The sequence below is a fragment of the Rhineura floridana genome, chromosome 21 (assembly GCF_030035675.1).
Source record: "Rhineura floridana isolate rRhiFlo1 chromosome 21, rRhiFlo1.hap2, whole genome shotgun sequence".
Taxonomy (NCBI): Eukaryota; Metazoa; Chordata; class Lepidosauria; order Squamata; family Rhineuridae; genus Rhineura; species Rhineura floridana.
Window position 1 is genome coordinate 17,647,990 of NC_084500.1, and position 18,374 is coordinate 17,666,363.

Consider the following 18,374-nt stretch of genomic DNA (forward strand, 5'->3'; position numbering starts at 1 on the left):
AGGGGAGAGATTTCAGGCAGGGAGTCTCTCCCAGCCCTACCTGGAGATGTCGGGGATTGAAGCTAGGACCTTCTGCATGGAAAACAGGTGTTCTACCATTGAGCTGCATCTCCTTTGCTTTAAAAGGGAGAAAACCGGCCCCCCGTTTTGACTCTGATCTCATCCTCCCATTTGCACAGATCCTGCCGCTTCTGTGATGGCCTGGCCCCATCCCTAAAGCCAGGCGGGTGTCTCAGATGCTGCTGGGAAACAAGCCCCGCTTCCAAAGAGCTCTCCGAGGAATAAGCAATTTTTTAAAAAGAATGGGGGGAGGGGGAGACAAACAGCAGAGATAATAATCATGGGAACAATTAAAAAAAAGCAGGAAGAGGCAACGGAAATGTACTGTCCATTTGTTGCAAAGCGCTCTCGGATGAGCTCCTGACAGAAAGATCAAATTGATGCAGGGAGAGGGGGAAGCGCTGATGGGGAGGCAGAGAGGAAATGTATCAATGATCCGTGCTTCCAGATGGGTAAAACACCCCCCCCACACATGCTTCAGTGCCCAGAGTGGGATCTGCTGAAGGATCGTTGAGGCCCCTACATAGGAGGCTGCCTTGCAATGGACCAAACTGATCCGTCCAACCTGATATTGCTCTGCCTGTGGGCAGGGAACCTGAATAGCAGATAGAAGATAGGTGGAGGTGTGCAAGTATATGAGGGACCCAAGGGCAACATTCTTGTTTGTTGCTCTGCCTACTTTTTGCCCCTAGACCTGCCCATCGCCGGCATGCGTGGCCCTCTGAAGGTTGCCCAGAAGGGAATGCGTCCTTCGGGATGAAGATGGTTCCCCACCCCTGACCCAGAGAAGTGGCATCTCCACACCAGAGCTGCCGTTTCCATCCTGCGGCTCCCCCACGGCCACTGTTCCCAAACTGTTTTCTCTTCCATCTTGGAAAGCAGCGTAGGAGCCACGGAAAAAGAGAGAGGCGGAAGAAGACAACGGGGAGGACACAGCACAGACGCAGCAAAGGGGCGTTTATTATTTCACTTGCAACAGAGGCATTAGCAGCCGGGCAATACCAAAGACAAGCAGAATCTTGAACGAGGGGATGCCGAACAGCAGGGAGGCGCATTCCCTACCTCCCAAATTTCATTCTGGAATGTATTGGTGGGTCGGGTTTTGACCCAACCGAATGAACTGTAAAACAAGAGGTGGCTGCCCCACAGCTCACTGCTGCCATCGCACACACCCCTGGGAATCGGAAGAGATCTGGAGGGCTACAGCACCCCCACCCCCGTCACTAGGGCCACATTCACATTGTACATTTATTCCACTAGTATTCCATTTTAAAGATTCATGGTTTCCCCCAAAGAATCCTGGGAAGTGTAGTTTGTGAAGGATACTGTTAGGAAAGCCATAGTCCCCTTCCAGGCTGGCAATTCCCAGAATTCTCTGGGGGAAAAGGGCTGACTGTTAAACTGCTCGGGGAATTGTAGCTGTGTGAGAATAAGGCTCTCCTAGCAACTCTCAGCACCCTTCACAAGCTACACTTCCCGGGATTCTTTGGGGGAAGCCATGACTGTTTAAAGTGGATTAACAGTGGAATAAATGTCCTGTGTGAAGGTGGCCTAGGATAGAGTGAGGGCTGACTGGAAAGAAAGGAAACCTTTGATCCCTTTCAGCAATGGAAACATGGAATTACCTGAAAATGATTTGTGTGAGGGCGTCGCAGTGACACGCTGCCTTTTCTCTCCCTCCCCCCTTTCAGCAGTGAAGAGTCCTCCTCATTGCCGCAAGGCCCCTTTGGAGAGTGCATGTGGTGAGGAATTAGGCTCCAGTGAGGAAGGCCAAAAGGCACACTTCCTCTGAGGCCAATTCCCCTCATTTAGACCCCAGCTCAAATCAGCCTCTCTAATTCCACATCCCTGTTGTCTACGGCCTGCGTTTGTCTCTCTGCTGCCAAAGGTATCTGTTGTGCACATCTGCTGCAGTGACGTTGACAACGGCTATCCTTGGCTAGGGTTTTTGGGGGGGACTGAGGTGGGCAGATGGGATTGTTCTGAATCTGCTGTGTTGGTCTTCAAGGGTCTCTCCTATCGTGCTTTCCCTCTCTCCTCGTCCCCCACCCGAGTATCAGGGTCCTGTTATATCCGCACACCCTCTTTAGAGCTGAAGGGGCATCTGTAATTCCGGCTTCACTTCCTCGGCAGCATCGCCTGGGCAGCTCCCACAGCTGCATCCACATCTTTCCCGTAGACCACAGGAAACGGGTAAGCCTTTTCCACTTCCTGCCGCATCACCTCGTTCTTGCCAAGCGCGCTCCCGCTGGCCAAGATCCGCGTGACCCCTGCCTCCTTCAGGTGTTCCGAAGACAACATAGAGTGAAGGTTCTGGACCACGCCGTGGCACAAGGCCCTGGTCACGTGGCCCAGGGAGAGATCAGAGGCCGCTATCCCTGTCACAGAGGCCAACCTCTCTGGGATGTGTCTCTCTCCAAAGACTGTTGGGCAAATGGTGAGGCCGGTGTCTGTTTGGGCCAAGGCAGCACCGATTATTCGTGGGTAGAGATCTGATTCTGGGACTTCGAGTCCTGCAAAAGGAAAAAAAAGATAAAAGGGGGGCAGGACTAAGTAGGTAGGCACCTTGCAACTGGAAAGGCAACTGATAAAAGATTTTTCAAACACCAACCCCTCTAAAAGTGAACTTGGGTGGCGAGTGCCAATCCCCTCTAGCAGCCAGCCCTCCAATTTGCAGCAGCGCAAAAGAAGCTTTCAAAACATACAGGCAGAGGAGGCAGCAGCATGGAATGTTGATAGTATTGGTTGAAAAAGCAAGCTGGAAACCAGATGTTGTTGGGACTACAACTCTCATCATCGCTCTTGCTGGGGCTGATGGGAGATGGGAGTCCAAGAACCTCTGGAAAGCCACAGTTCCCTACTCCTGTTTCAAATCTTTAAATGGGATAAACATGGTTTTGATAATACTAATTTCTTTCGACAGGCGTTTTCTGTATAACTCTTTCTGCTGTCTTAGATTGACTTTCATCTTTATTCCTTTTAGGGCATTCTGTTTTTCATTGGTATTGACACTGCATTGCTTTCATCTATTTTGCATTTCCCCTTCCCCCCAATGTAAGACACTCTGCACACTAGATGCTCTACGGGGAGAACAGCAGGAATAAATAGGAAATAAAGTAATCCATATGTGTTTTGGTATTTTTAACTCTCAGTTAAATGTCTCGACCACCTAGGAAGACGGACACATAAGCATCCTGCTCTCCATTCCAAGGAGCTGACAGTGACTCGTTTTCCTTTATTCTGTTTAAATTCTCGCAACAACCCTGTGAGGTAGGGCCAGGCAGAGGGACAGAGAGAGAAAGCAACTTCCTGCAGACAGAGCAAAGATTTGAACGCTAGCTCGCCAGCTTGGGTCTAGCGCTCTATCAGTATGGATGACTCACATTCAAGGATTTTACGGGAGGAAATATGATCTGTCCAAAGGACTGCCGGGAAAGGAGGCAGTTGCTTTTTGGGGAATGTGTCCTTTTCGGCATGTGGGTGGGACAGATAACAGTAAATGTGGCGGTGGGGAAGACTGATCAAATGACTCAATTCCACTCAAGCCTTAAAAGCACTTGAAATCCTACGACAGTTGGGAGGAAAAGTAGCAGCTGAGAGCATTGTTAAGGCACTCTTCCGAGGCTCTTTTAAAAGGCAGGCGAAGGGCCTGCTCTGTGGTTTGTGGAGGATGATAGATGCATTTTGCCTTCGAGAAAGGCTTTCAGACAGAGAGGAGTGGAAGACTCCCAACATAATTAGTCCCGATGCCCCCCCTTCTTCACTGCATATAATTAACAGTGGCTTTTGTGGAAAATGCCCACAACCCATATCCCAGGAGTGGGGAACTCTGGCTCAGGGGCCAAATGCACCACTCTTGGCCTTTCCATCTGGCCCTTGGGGTTCTCCCCAGGCCACACCCCCACTCTCCAAGCCACGCCCCTCACCAGCCCTGCTCTGCACCGTCCTTGAGTGTTTTGGCTTGGCGGGAATGCGCCTTTGAACTCTGATGATGCCGCTTGCTTGCATGGATGGGGAGACAATATGTCTAGAAACCTCTTGCCTTTTGCTTGCCTTTGTACAGTGGGAAGGATTGCAGCCACTGCTCTGCCTGCTTTTGCCTCTGGCCCTGCCTACCACCGCTAGCATGTGGCCCCTGAAAAGATGACCAAGAAGGAATGAGGCCCTCAGGCTGAAAAAAAATGCTCTGTCTTATCTATTCCCAGGATAACCATGTCGCCATCTTGAATTCCTTTACCCAGCTCTGCCATCCATTGAACGAGCATGTCCACGAACGTGGCCATCACGTTGCCGCCGTTCAGAGAGGCAGCCACCACCAGATAGCTATTGTCGAAATATGGGTAATAGGCGACGGGCGAGCGAGGGTCCGGAGAATCTCCAGGCTGGAACCCCGGAGGCATCAAGACAGTGAGTTGGGCAGATGTACTGATGTTGAGGACTACGAGGGAGGAAGAAGAAAATTGGAAAACGAGACACACACACTTGGGCACCACACCCTAGCTGAAATTGTCTGCAACACCGGCCTTCAACTGGCAAATTGGGACTCACACGTGATCCTTTTCCATGCCCTTGTGACCCCAGTGGCACCCTTGGTTGGTTAATACCACCACGAGGGGCCATCCCAATAGTGGCACCCAAATTCTAGAACTTCCCACCCAAGGGAAGCCTCCCTCGCTAACGCCTTTAGTGAAAACAGGTGATTGATTTTGTTTTTAAAAAGCCTCCCATGTTTTCAGCCCATCCGCAGGCTATTCCCCAGTAGCATTCTGGGAAGGGGAGGCAAGTTTCAAGAAACGTCAGAAGCATGGGGCTTCACAAAGCGGTGGGAGCTGCAGGGCTGGTTTTTACAACTCTTCTGGCTTTTGCACAAAATGTCCCAGCTGCGTTCATGCGTAACATAACAGTTAGATACAACATAGGCACATAGAAAGCCGTCTTATCCCGAATCAGACCACTGGCCAATCTGACTCAGTGTTGCCTACACTGACTGGCAGTAGCTCTCCAGGGTGCCAGGGAGGAGAGCCCTTCCCCAGCCCTACCCGGAGACTGAACCTTCTGCATGCAAGGCGGATGCTCTGCCACTGATTTAGCTTCGTCCCAGATGGGCTCGGGAGCGGGTGGGTTGTATCGTCTCATGCCCGTACCTGCATCAGTGCAGCCAGTCATACAGGAATACACCGAACACTGGAAGTCTCCCAGCGCAGCCCCGACTTCTGTCCCCTTTGGTATCCGGTGCCACGTGCAGGAGGTTCCCCCTGCCAGCTCTCCGGGCTGGACCACTTCAGGGAGAAAATGAACGGGGAAGTTCGATTCTTTAAGGCTGAAAGGGAGAGATGAAAGTGGAGCGGGCCATCTTGGGGAAAAAGGGCCCTGCTATCTGACATGCTCTGAAGCGGAAGGGAGGCCATCACAGCCATGCGGGTTACGGTTGCATCAAGTCATTGCTCAAACTATGGGGATGGGAGATGGTATTGCTAAATCCTAATCTAGGGAAGTTGGGAAACTCGGCCCCGGGGCCTGAATGCAGCCCTCCAGGCCCCTCTCCCTCTGGCCCTCAGGACTTCCCAAGCCACACCCCTCACTGGCCCTGTTTTTGCGTGGCTGGAAATGTATCCCTGAACTCTGATCGCGCCTCTGGCTTGCCTGGATGGAAGATGGAGAGGAGTGCAGGAGAGCGCCTAGAAATTAGCCTACGGCACAAAGGTAAACATTTACGTCCGTTGCCATGCTTGCTTTTGCCTCTCATTGCTCACCCCTGGCACGTGGCTCTCGAGAGGCTGCCCGGAAGGGAATGTGGCCCTCAGGCTGAGAGAGATTCACCACCCCCGGTCCCCCTCAATTTTCACCAAATCATGCCCTCCTTGCAAGCGGTCTTCCAAATATATTTTAAACATGCTTAATGTGATTTTTATGATTGCGTTTTTGCTTTGGTTGACCATCGCTTTGGAACTTTTTGTCTTGAGATGCAATACATAAATTTAATAAAGCAAACTGAACCTCCTCAGACCCGTCTAAAACTCAACAGGTAAAGGGGATGTCCCAAAAGGCGGCAAGGCTCCATCTGCCCCCACTCGCTGAACTGCATCGAAGTTGATTCCCGGCTGAATGTCCAGCATCCTGGATCTGCCCACCTGCAGAGCAGATGCTCTCTCTGAGCTACGGTCCTTCCCCTTAAAAAGTATGGCGCTGTGTGGACATGACACACTACTCCCCAGGTGTTAGTTCTTTGGAAAAAACCCACAAGCAGTTAATCTGACAAGCACCCCGTAGACAAACACCCCCTCTTCCCAGTAACAACACTCTGCTGTTACCACACAAGGTTAGCAATGAAAACACACACGACAGCCAGACCCCAAGTGTTCTGTCAACCCAGAAATAAGAACATAAGAACATAAGAAGAGCCTGCTGGATCAGGCCAGTGGCCCATCTAGTCCAGCATCCTGTTCTCACAGTGGCCAACCAGGTGCCTGGGGGAAGCCCGCAAGCAGGACCCGAGTGCAAGAACACTCTCCCCTCCTGAGGCTTCCGGCAACTGGTTTTCAGAAGCATGCTGCCTCTGACTAGGGTGGCAGAGCACAGCCATCATGGCTAGTAGCCATTGATAGCCCTGTCCTCCATGAATTTGTCTAATCTTCTTTTAAAGCCATCCAAGCTGGTGGCCATTACTGCATCTTGTGGGAGCAAATTCCATAGTTTAACTATGCGCTGAGTAAAGAAGTACTTCCTTTTGTCTGTCCTGAATCTTCCAACATTCAGCTTCTTTGAATGTCCACGAGTTCTAGTATTATGAGAGAGGGAGAAGAACTTTTTTCTATCCACTTTCTCAATGCCATGCATAATTTTATACACTTCTATCATGTCTCCTCTGACCCGCCTTTTCTCTAAACTAAAAAGCCCCAAATGCTGCAACCTTTCCTCGTAAGGGAGTCGCTCCATCCCCTTGATCATTCTGGTTGCCCTCTTCTGAACCTTTTCCAACTCTATAATATCCTTTTTGAGATGAGGCGACCAGAACTGTACACAGTATTCCAAATGCGGCCGCACCATAGATTTATACAACGGCATTATGATATCGGCTGTTTTATTTTCAATACCTTTCCTAATTATCGCTAGCATGGAATTTGCCTTTTTCACAGCTGCCACACACTGGGTCGACATTTTCATCGTGCTGTCCACTACAACCCCGAGGTCTCTCTCCTGGTCGGTCACCGCCAGTTCAGACCCCATGAGCGTATATGTGAAATTAAGATTTTTTGCTCCAATATGCATAATTTTACACTTGTTTATATTGAATTGCATTTGCCATTTTTCTGCCCATTCACTCAGTTTGGAGAGGTCTTTTTGGAGCTCTTCGCAATCCCTTTTTGTTTTAACAACCCTGAACAATTTAGTGTCATCAGCAAACTTGGCCACTTCACTGCTCACTCCTAATTCTAGGTCATTAATGAACAAGTTGAAAAGTACAGGTCCCAATACCGATCCTTGAGGGACTCCACTTTCTACAGCCCTCCATTGGGAGAACTGTCCGTTTATTCTGACTCTCTGCTTTCTGCTTCTTAACCAATTTCTTATCCACAAGAGGACCTCTCCTCTTATTCCATGACTGCTAAGCTTCCTCAGAAGCCTTTGGTGAGGTACCTTGTCAAACGCTTTTTGAAAGTCTAAGTACACTATGTCCACTGGATCACCTCTATCTATATGCTTGTTGACACTCTCAAAGAATTCTAATAGGTTACTGAGACAGGACTTTCCCTTGCAGAAGCCATGCTGGCTCTGCTTCAGCAAGGCTTGTTCTTCTATGTGCTTAGTTAATCTAGCTTTAATCATACTTTCTACCAGTTTTCCAGGGACAGAAGTTAAGCTAACTGGCCTGTAATTTCCGGGATCCCCTCTGGATCCCTTTTTGAAGATTGGCGTTACATTTGCCACTTTCCAGTCCTCAGGCACGGAGGAGGACCCAAGGGACAAGTTACATATTTTAGTTAGCAGATCAGCAATTTCACATTTGAGTTCTTTGAGAACTCTCGGGTGGATGCCATCCAGGCCCGGTGATTTGTCAGTTTTTATATTGTCCATTAAGCTTAGAACTTCCTCTCTCGTTACTACTATTTGTCTCAGTTCCTCAGAATCCCTTCCTGCAAATGTTAGTTCAGGTTCAGGGATCTGCCCTATATCTTCCACTGTGAAGACAGATGCAAAGAATTCATTGAGCTTCTCTGCAATCTCCTTATCGTTCTTTAGTACACCTTTGACTCCTTTATCATCCAAGGGTCCAATTGTCTCCCTAGATGGTCTCCTGCTTTGAATGTATTTATAGAATTTTTTGTTGTTGGTTTTTATGTTCTTAGCAATGTGCTCCTCAAATTCTTTTTTAGCATCCCTTATTGTCTAAACCCTTAAATGGGTTTAGCAAGCAGTTTGTTATCTTCCCTGCCTGGGTTGTGAGTGTGGGGATCTTCCCTTTGCAGAGTCCTGGCCAAGCCAGAGGCCTGGGACTCCTATTCCTGTAAAGAACAAACCAGCACGGTTCAAAATGACACTTAAGCTGATGGCTTTTGTTTTTTTGTAGGGAATGTAAGGTGTTTTAGTCCATCAAGCAGTTTGGGGAAAAAAGATCAAAATGCTTTTTCGATTTACTAAAACACTTGCTCCAATTTATTATTTTTTTCCAAAGTAGCTTAAAAAGCTTATTAAGTACATAGAAAACCTGCAAATGATGAGGGCTATTTAAGAAGAGGCATCCCCCCCCCGCAGTACATACACACTTCTCTCATACACATATATGCAGAATCTGAAAATAATACTTTTTCTTCTTCCTTCAAAAATGTGGTTTTATTCAGGGGCACATTTGAAACTGATTGACCGCTCTGGCGTCAGAATGTGGCATTCTTGGGCAGGTGACATGGTCCCCGGTGCGCAGCCCTCTGAACCGCGCCAGACAGCTGAGTCTAGGGCCTGTTCAAACTTCCCACCATGCCCCGGTGCGAGGCTACAACATTGTGGGAAATTAAAATGGAAGCTAGAGCCAGCTGGCTGGTGCAGCTTGAACCCCTGCCCATCGTTTGAGGGAGCTGTGAGCCAGCAATATCTGGAGGGTCAGAGGTTCCTCCTCATAGATGGCACTGTCGTCACTAAAATAAATTAAAACTGTCATTCAACGTCAGCATGTTAGAACTTCAGAATCCTCCACTGACGCACAGAACATGGAATGGATTTTGTGTGTGTTGATTTAGATCAAGGGTGAGGAATCTGCCGCCCTTCAGACGTTGCTGGATTACAACTCCCATCATCCCTGCCCAATGGCCCTGCTGTCTGGGACTGCTGGGAGTTGTAGTTCAGCAGAGTCTGGAGGACTGCTAGGTAAGATTCCATTGTGTAAGGCTTCCTCTTAGCCCACAGTCTTGACTTACATGTCTGTGTTCCAGCTTTTACTCGTGGTGTTGAAGTAGCCCCAGCTGGCCGCATTCTGGACAGACATCTGTGGCCTTTCCCGGCCACACAGCATGGCAACCACGTAGTCATGGATAGTGCCAGCTGCATCATAAGGCTTCAGGAAATCTGGGCTACCCAACAAATAATAAAAAAGTTGGATTAACCTGGGCATCCACCGGTTCATATATTTTCCATTTGCGATTGACTTGGTTGAAAAATCAGCTAATACATGACGAAAGAAACTTCTCTCTCTGGGTTTGTGTCCGCTGGTAGTCCGCCCTCTCTCCCTACAAGTGAGCTTTGTTCATCATACATACAACTGCGAATCGGTTACACAAGAGGGATCTGCAACAAAGTGCCGCAGCATTTCCTTGGCTCCCGTTCAGAGCACCAGCCAGCTCTCCCCTTCTCCAGGTTCCCATCAGCTGCGAGGGGCTCAAACACGGCATCCCACCCCACCCTGGCTCTCCTTTCCCAACCGACCTTCCACGGGCCTGTTTGGTACTTCTGCAAACCTCACACATGCTGACCCCTTTCTCTTGCTTTTCAGCGGTCCTGATTTGGCTCCAGTCCTGTCGGCACGACATTCGAGGGATGGGTAGCCGTTTACGGCCTGACCCCCTTGCGAGAATGAGGATCCGGTAGGTGATTGTTGGGCATGTCCCTTTTAGGTTTGGAGCCCCTCTCGGTTCTCCAGTGAGCAAACTGTTCCCATCACCCCCTCATTCGCCTGAGTAAGAAATAGATGCATTTTGCCTCCCCAAGGATGGAAGAACTCTTCATTCGCCTCGGGGGAAAGAGTGATTTCTTTTTAAAACTCGAAATGCATTAAGGCTAATACCACAATTGGGAGGGTTTTTAATGCATTATGAAACACATTTCTCAAAACCTTTTGGCTGCCTGTATGTTTCCGAGCTCGATTCAAAGTGCTGGTTTTAGCCTATAAAGCCTTACATGGCTTGGGACCACAGTACCTGATGGAACGCCTCTCCCGACACGAACCCACCCGTCCACTACACTCAACATCCAAGGCCCTCCTCTGGGTGCCTACTCCAAGGGAAGCTGGGAGGCTGGCAACAAGGGAGAGGGCCTTCTCAGTGGTGGCCCCCAAATTATGGAATGATCTTTCTGACGAGGTGCGCCTGGCGCCAACATTGTTATCTTCTCGGCGCCAGGTTAAGACTTTCCTCTTCTCCCAGGCATTTTAGCATGTGTTTTTAAATTATTTTTTTTTTAAATTGTTTTTAAATTTGTATATTTGTTTTTAATGTTTTAATTGCTGTAAACTGCCCAGACAGCTTTGGCTATGGGGCGGTATACAAATGTAATAAATAACTAAATCAACAGCATGGCTCCCACTTCTTCCTCTGCCTAGAGCAGGGGAACCTGTGGCCCTCCAGACAGTGGCCGCTGGTGGCACCCTTGTCAGTGGGGCAGTGGAATCCACTCCGGGTTCAAGGAGGTGTCCAAGGTGCATTCAGAACTTTGGAGAGCTCCTTGAACGTTTGGACTAAAACCTGGAGCGGATTCCACTGCCCCACTGACAAGGGAGCCACCAGCCGTCACAGCCTCCAGATGTCCTGTCGCTGGACTCCAAGGGAGCTAGAGTCCAGCCACACCTGGAGAGCCACAGAGGTTCCTCGCTCGTGAGCACGCAGCCACAGCCCTGATGAGAGACCGAGGCTGGGAAGCAGAGGAGACCCAGAAGAGGGGCGGCATTTTCCATCCCTCTTGCCACGACCTGTCAAAATGTGAGAGCCCTTTAGCTAGTTTTATTATTTTATTTACTTATTATTTAATTTATATCCTGCCCTTCCTCCCAGCAGGAGCCCAGGGAGGCACACAAAAGCACTAAAAACACTTTAAGTAAGTAAATGTGCTGCCTTCAAGTCGGTTCCGACTTACGGCGACCCTACGAAGAGGATTTTCATGAGGCTGAGAGGCAGTGACCGGCCCAAGGTCACCCAGGGAGCTTCATGGCTGTGTGGGGATTCGAACCCTGGTCTCCCAGGTCATAGTCCAACACCTTAACCACTACACCACACTGGCTCTAAAAACACTTTAAAACATCATAAAAACAGACCTTAAAATACATGAAAACAAAACAACTTTAAAAACATTATTTAAAAAAGCTTTAAAAACATCTTAAATGTTTATTTATTTACAAAAAGGGTTAAAAATATTTAGAAAAAAAATGTTTTTAAAAAAACCTATTAAAAGCAATTCCAACAGACACAGACTAGTTGAATAGGAATGAGGAGGAAGGTATTGGTGCACAACTTGGCAGTCTAGGCCCCCAGCTCGGATCTCAGAAGAGGGGCAGCGTTCAGCAGCAACGGCTTTCCGTTTCCCATGGCTCAGCACCTTGCGAAGCTCCGAGGGGCTTGGCGGGTTTTTCTTGGCTAGGCTGCCTTAAGCCATTTCAATGTTTCCTCCCCAGGCGACGCCCACTTCCTGTTTCCTCCTTAGCTCTCTTTCAATGACTGTGTCACACAAGGCCAAGGGGCGTGACTCCATTGGCTGGTCATGGGGCCAACGGGCTTCCACCGCCTCTCTAATTACTTGTTTTTAACTTTTCTCAAAACTTTTAATGTTTTTTTTTGTAAACAATCAAGGTATATAAATGTTGTTAAATACATAAATTGTTGTTGCTGTTAATATTACGAACATTTTGTTTCTATCCTTCCTGCAGGAAGCTCAAGGCATTTTTTCTCCCTTCTCTCTTTTGGATCCTCACAACAGCCCTGCAAGGTAGGTTAGGCCGAGAGAGGGAGAGGGAGAGACTGATTCAAGGTTACCTCATGAGCTTCATGGCTGAGTGAGGGACTGGCCTTTCCTAGCCCAACCTTACACCATTACTGATCCCACCAGGAAGGCTACCCTGACATTCAGCTCCTGGCCTTCAGCTGCGAAAAAAATAACAGAATCACAGGTGCCAGCACATCTGCCAGAGCATCCCAGGTGAAGCGTGAAGGGAGGGCAGTACCTGTTTTTCAAGTACCAGTAGATTGTGGCACAGCCAAATCCCGTGGCCACGCTGAGGTGCGATTGCGGCTGAGGGAGCGAGGACAGGAAGTGGCTGCTGCAGCGGCCATCTTGCCAGGTGATCAGGTGACTGACCTCTTGGGGCTCAAAGCGCCAACCATGCCCACTCTCGGTCCACTTGCAACCTGGAAGAGGAAAGGGAGTCAAGAAGGGCCTGGTGCCATTCAGTCAAAGAGACCCAAACCGCCCTGTGCCACGTTATCCACCAAAGCCCCATCCAAACGCTCAGTAGGGCTCTCCATGCAGACACAGAACTCCCCCTTCTTTTCAATGGCATGGGGGGGGCAGGGAATCTGAAGCCTCTCAACCGCCCCCAAGTTAGCAGAGTTGTTCCCTATGTTCCTACCCCAGACAACACTGTCCCGATAAACTTTCCCATTCCACCAATTCCCAGCACTGAAGCTGGCAAAGCCGGTTGCTGGAATGCAGCAATCTGTGCCCAACCTCTCAGTCTCTCAAGAGGGGCGAGTGAGAAGCAGGGCCCCCATCAGCTCTGCTGAGACACCAGCTCTGTTGGACTCCTCCAGCTATCACCAGATAGTGTGTATTCTACCATAATGCAGCAGAGAAGGGAAGCAGAGCCACTCCCAACGACTCATCCGAGAGACCAGATCCATCAGGCTCCTCCCTCCATTGGCTGTGGCGCAGCTCTTCCATCAGGCTGCAGCGGAGGTAGATGGGAAGCAGGACCACTCCATCAGCTCTGCTGAGAGACCGGTTTCTTCAGGCTCCTCCCTCTATTGACTAACACACCTCTTCCATGAGGTTACAGCAGACACAGATGGGAAGCAGGACTGCTCTGTCGGCTCAGCAGAGAGTTATTCTTCCCTCAACTGCAACACGCCTGTTCTTTCAGGCTGCAGCAGAGGTAGATGGGAAGCAGGACCACTCCATCGGCTCAGCAGAGAGACCAGCTCCATTTGATTCCTTCTCCCCTTCCCGAGCAGTGTCCATTCCAGCTGAGCACTGGCAGAAGCTTGTAACTTTCAGAACTGGTGCCTGAGTGTGTGCTTGCTTTCCCGTACAACTAGGACACTGGTTCCAGTGAGGATATTCATCAGCAATGGGCAAAGGATTGCCTGTAGGGTGAAAGCTTTCTGGCCCGAGCACACACGGGAGAACATATGCGTGGAAACCATCCCCTGGGTATAATGGTGTTAAGGGCAATCCCCTTTCATGGAACTGCATTGCCTGCAATATTGGAAGAGGCCTGGCTCTTCAAACAGTAAATAAATGAAGATTAAAACCACAGAAAAATAAGCAAAAAAAATCTGCTTCATTTCTTCCTCTTACCTTTATTTATTTAAAAACAAAAACAGCTTTCACCCATGCTGGAAGAGTTTTTCATTCCATTTATCACTCCCTAGCACGAAAATGGCTCTTTGAAAGGACATTAACAGAGAGCCCTTAAAAGACAAAAATCCACTTAACAAAAAAAAGGCTAAGCAAATAAATAAAAAGCATCATGTACAACAAAGAGCCCACAATTTTGGCTAATCTACTCAGGAGGAGGGGGAGAGAGCGAGCATCTGTTTACATGTGGGCAGAGGTCATCACCAAAAACCCTACACACGGCTTTGGAAATGTAAAAATGAGCTCCTTTGCCTCATAAGCGCAGTGTACGTCTATGGAAACGGTGATCTCGAGATTTTATTTTTATTTTATCCTGCGCCTGCCGCCCACAGGCCATCTGGGAAGCAGAGCAAGTGGGTCTATTGCTCTAACAGCCATTTTTGATTCCTTCAGCACTCAAAGAATAAAATCGTACAGGAACCTCACAAGGCCACTGTGGACCACAGTCCTCTCCGATAGGGACCACCAATTCTTTCAGGAAACGAGTCCTTTCAGCTTCCCCTAGGCTACAGGTGGGTATGGGGAATCTTTTCCTGCCCAAGGGCCGCACTTCCTTCTGGGCAACCATGGTGGGTGGGGCCAGAAGAAGTGGTTTGGCCTGGCCTGACCAGACAGAGAGGCCTGAAGGGCCAGAGAGGCCTGATGACTACAATGTAGCCATTGTGACCAGTAGCCCTTGACTAATATAGGTTGCATGGTTATTGTGCATGCTAAAATTATATATATATATATATATATGAAATATATATATGAAAAACGCTTAGGGCCAAAGTAGAATTGAACGCTAAATCCATTTTTGCATTCAAAGTGAAGATTTCTTCAAACTGCAAATTGCATCAGCCCTGGTGCGGTCTTGAAGAAAATCCATCCAAAACGAGAGATTTCTCCTACTCAAAAGCAAATATTGTGGGCTGAGCTACACTTGATATCTGCCTGGTATTTGCTTTGTGGGGAAATCTCCCATTGGGGCCAATGGGGAAATGCTAGGTCCCTAGGACCGCAGCAGGGGAGGAAAGAGTTAAATGTCCCCTTCCATGCATGCTGGGATCCAGTAGCGCTGTCAAGCTAAGACTTCAGGACAAAAGTCCGGGGCCCTACTCAGCAGAAGGGCCCCCAGATGCAAGAGGGCCAGCTTATGACATTTTGAAGTAACACATACTCAGGGCAGTGGGACGTGCAAGACCACTAAAATTACCCAACTGCACCACTGATCATCTCTCTCCTCAGCTAATGAAAAATGCAGTTAAAAAAATAAAAGTTAAATGCAAAGACCAATTTAAATTGGACGCAATTTTGACCCGGAGGAAATTTTTTATAACTTAGCACACAGATTGATAAACTCAAGACGTTGTTTTAATCTTGCAGAACTTGACAGCTTGTAGGCAAGGGGACTTTCTCTTTAGGTAGTCGCTCCCAATCTTTACGGAGATCCTTGCGGGATCAATCCAAGGGAACATCTGCTTTAGCTTCCTAGTCTAGCCAGCCAGGGCATGATGGCAATGGCCCTGATTGGTTGTTTGCCCCAAGCACCTGGCATTGAGAAGTAGAGTGCCTCTAGAACTGGAAGTTCCATTTATGACAGAGATGAGGAATGTTTTTCAGCCTGAGGGCCACATTCCTTTCTGGGCAACCTTCTGGGGGCCACATGCCAGTGGTGGGCGGGGCCAGAGGCAAAAGCGGATGGAGCAACAAAAGGAATTTTTTACCTTTGTACGTGAGTTTCTATACAGTCTCTCTCTTGCTTTCCAGGAAAACAAGAGGCATGAGCAGAGTTCAAGGACACATTTCCAGCCAGGGAAAAACACTCTTATGAAGGGCGCAATATTTGAATTATAAACTGTCTGTATTTTGATTCATTTTTTAAAAAAAATGTTTGCACTTTTAAATAGGTTGCTGCCGCAGAAGGTGTTAAGGAAGAAGGAGAGGTACTAACTTTGGAGCAGAAGCTTCTAAAAAGCAGTTCTCACCTCGACCCATCTTCCAAAACACGACCCCGTGCATTTGTCCAGAAACACCAATACGGCACACCCGTTCGAGAAGTTGCTGGGGGAGGCCGGCAAGGCAGTCGTTCAAGGCAGTGATGATTTTGTGGACATCTTGCTCGTTCTCCTGTGAGAGCAAAACCACAGAGAGGGAGAGAGAGAGAGACAGTCAGTGACCACAGAGGTGGCCTGGAAGTGGTCTTATCTGTTTTTGGCAATTCTGCAATACCTAAGAAGGCCCCATATCAGCATCTGTATGCCAGGAAAAAAACCAACCCTCTGTCAGTTGGATTTCTGCCTGTGAATCGACTACTGTAAAATGCACAGGAGCCCTAGTAAGAAATAAAATGGCAACCTCAATCCACTGCCTCCTCCAAGGCCCAGCAGACTTGGGAAAGGGCCGTGGCTTAGAACTGGCTTTGCATGCAAGAGATCCCGGGTTCAATCCCCCAAGGCATCTCCAGGTAGGGCTGGGAACGTCCCTTGCCTGAAATCCTGGAGAGCCGCTGCCAGTCAGCGCGGACAGTAGTGAACAAAGATGGTGCCAATGATCTGGCTCAGTAATAAAGCAGCCTTCTCCATTCCTAAGAAAGAGCCTTGCTGGACCAGATGAAAGGTCAATTTAGCCTCCCCTCCTGTGTTCCACCATGGCCAACCAGATGCCTCAGGGAAGCCAATAAGCAAAGCACAAATTCAGCAGCCTTGCCTGTTGCTACTCAACGGGCAGCTGGTATTCAAAGATAGACTGCCCCTGCACCTGCAGGTTCCATCTATCCCTCGTGACAACTAACCACTGATGGCTCTTCATGAGTTTACCCTGTCCTCTTTCGCCTGTGGTCCAGCAGCGTGGCTCTCCACCCGGGCCTGCGTGTCCCTGCTGCAGCTTGCAATCACAGTTGGCCCCTGGGCCGTCTCTTCCAGCAAGATCGCTTTCACCGACGAGGTGCCCAAGTCAACCCCCAGGACGCAGGCAGATGGTCTTGGTGGCATGGCAGCATTTGAACCCTTGTCCTGAACTTTGGGTGGCATTTGCCTTACCAGCAAACTAGGTCACTGCAGGGAAGGAAGAGGAGTGCGTTGATCCTGGGAAGCAGATCTGATGTACAAATTTGATAATCTCAGAGAGAGATTGACTGGTTCCAAGGGTGGAATCCTAACTCAAATAGGAAAGCAACTCCCCACAGATGACATCAAAAGTGAATTTCTAACATTTTCTATCGTTTTCTGTGAGCTCCGTGGTGGCGAACTCTTTTCAGCACAGGGGCCACATTCCCTCGTGTTCAACTTTCCAGGGGCCGCTTACTACAGGTGGGTGAAGCATTATCACAGTTCAGTGACACCTTTTCAAGGTAAGATCTCTAGGGCAGAGCAGAGCTGCTAAGGAGTGTGGGTTACAGGGGTGTGGCCTGGGCAGAGCCCAGAGAAGAGGAGCAAAGGGCCACATTTGGCCCTGGGGCCAGAGGGTTCCCCACCCTTTTGTTAGCCTAAAACAGGTAAAAGTAAAATAACTAGTCATGCTACCCTCTTCCTAAATGTCATCCCAAGGAAGCCCCACTGAACTCAGTGGGACTTACTCCTTAGTAGATATAGATAGGAGCACGCTACAAGACTGCAGCATAAACCCAATTACCTGAAAGTAAGCCCCATTGAAGTCAATGCAGTTTTCTTCTGAGTAGACCTGTACAGGATGGTGCTGCAAGACTGAAAATATGTATCTGCTTAACCTGGGAGTAAGCCCCATGGAAGCCAGTGCAGCTTACATCTGAGGAGGCCTTCACAAGATGGTGCTGCAAGACTGCAAATCTATATCCGTTTACCTGGGAATAAGCCCCACTGAAGTCAATGCAGCTTGCTCCAGAGCAGACCTTTACAGGATGGTGCCTTCAGTTATTCAAAAGGGCACCCATTAGCGCAGAGAGGTAAGCGGTGGTAACGCAGCCGAAGGTCTGCTCACGGCCAGAGTTCGATTCCAACGGAAGGAGGAAGTCGAATCTCCAGTAAAAGGGGTCGACATCCACTCAGCCTTCCATCCAGTAGCCCATATGCTGGGGGGTAAAGAAAGGCCGGGGAAGGAACTGGCAATCCCACCCCATATGAGTCGGAAACAACTCGCACTACAAGTGCGGGGACACCTTTACCTTTTAAGTAACTGATATCCCACCTTTCTCAGCAGAGGCAGCTTGCAACGAAGGCAATAAAAGAACAGAACAACAATGAAATAAATTAAAACCCAATTTAAAGGGAGGGGAGAAGAGGAGCCACGTAGGCCAAGCCAGACAAAAGAGGGCTAGGGCTAAGGTCTTGGCGCTGCTAACAACCCTTTTGGCCCCAGATGGGCAGAGTTAAGGTGGCGGGGCTAAGATCTGGAGTGAGAAAAGCAGATCGAGGAGGAGAATCGGTTTGAAGAAACGAACTTTGGACCGGTGTCTCTTTGAGGGGCGCACGCCACACCCAAGATGGCGGCTTCGGGCTGCGGCCGCCATGTTGGGTGGGTCGGGCCCT

General features: G+C 49.0%; 1 protein-coding gene across 6 annotated transcripts; it reads right to left on the minus strand.

Moving 5' to 3' along the window:
• Positions 1-1,000: 1,000 nt before the first annotated feature.
• Positions 1,001-18,329, minus strand: SHPK (sedoheptulokinase). Of its 6 annotated transcripts, XM_061604775.1 has the most exons (9): positions 17,690-18,328; positions 17,503-17,573; positions 16,689-16,925; positions 15,858-15,999; positions 12,479-12,662; positions 9,471-9,623; positions 5,205-5,380; positions 4,298-4,498; positions 1,001-2,573 (listed from the first exon to the last, which is right to left on the minus strand). In XM_061604775.1, the coding sequence occupies exons 3-9, from the start codon at positions 16,899-16,901 to the stop codon at positions 2,179-2,181; spliced, it is 1,464 nt and encodes a 487-aa protein (XP_061460759.1). In that variant the 5' UTR covers positions 16,902-16,925; positions 17,503-17,573; positions 17,690-18,328; the 3' UTR covers positions 1,001-2,178. The 6 variants fall into 6 exon arrangements, with proteins under 6 accessions (XP_061460759.1, XP_061460760.1, XP_061460758.1 ...); XM_061604776.1 differs by lacking the exon at positions 17,503-17,573 and having other exon boundaries at positions 18,034-18,329; XM_061604774.1 differs by lacking the exon at positions 17,503-17,573 and having other exon boundaries at positions 18,011-18,328.
• Positions 18,330-18,374: the final 45 nt, after the last annotated feature.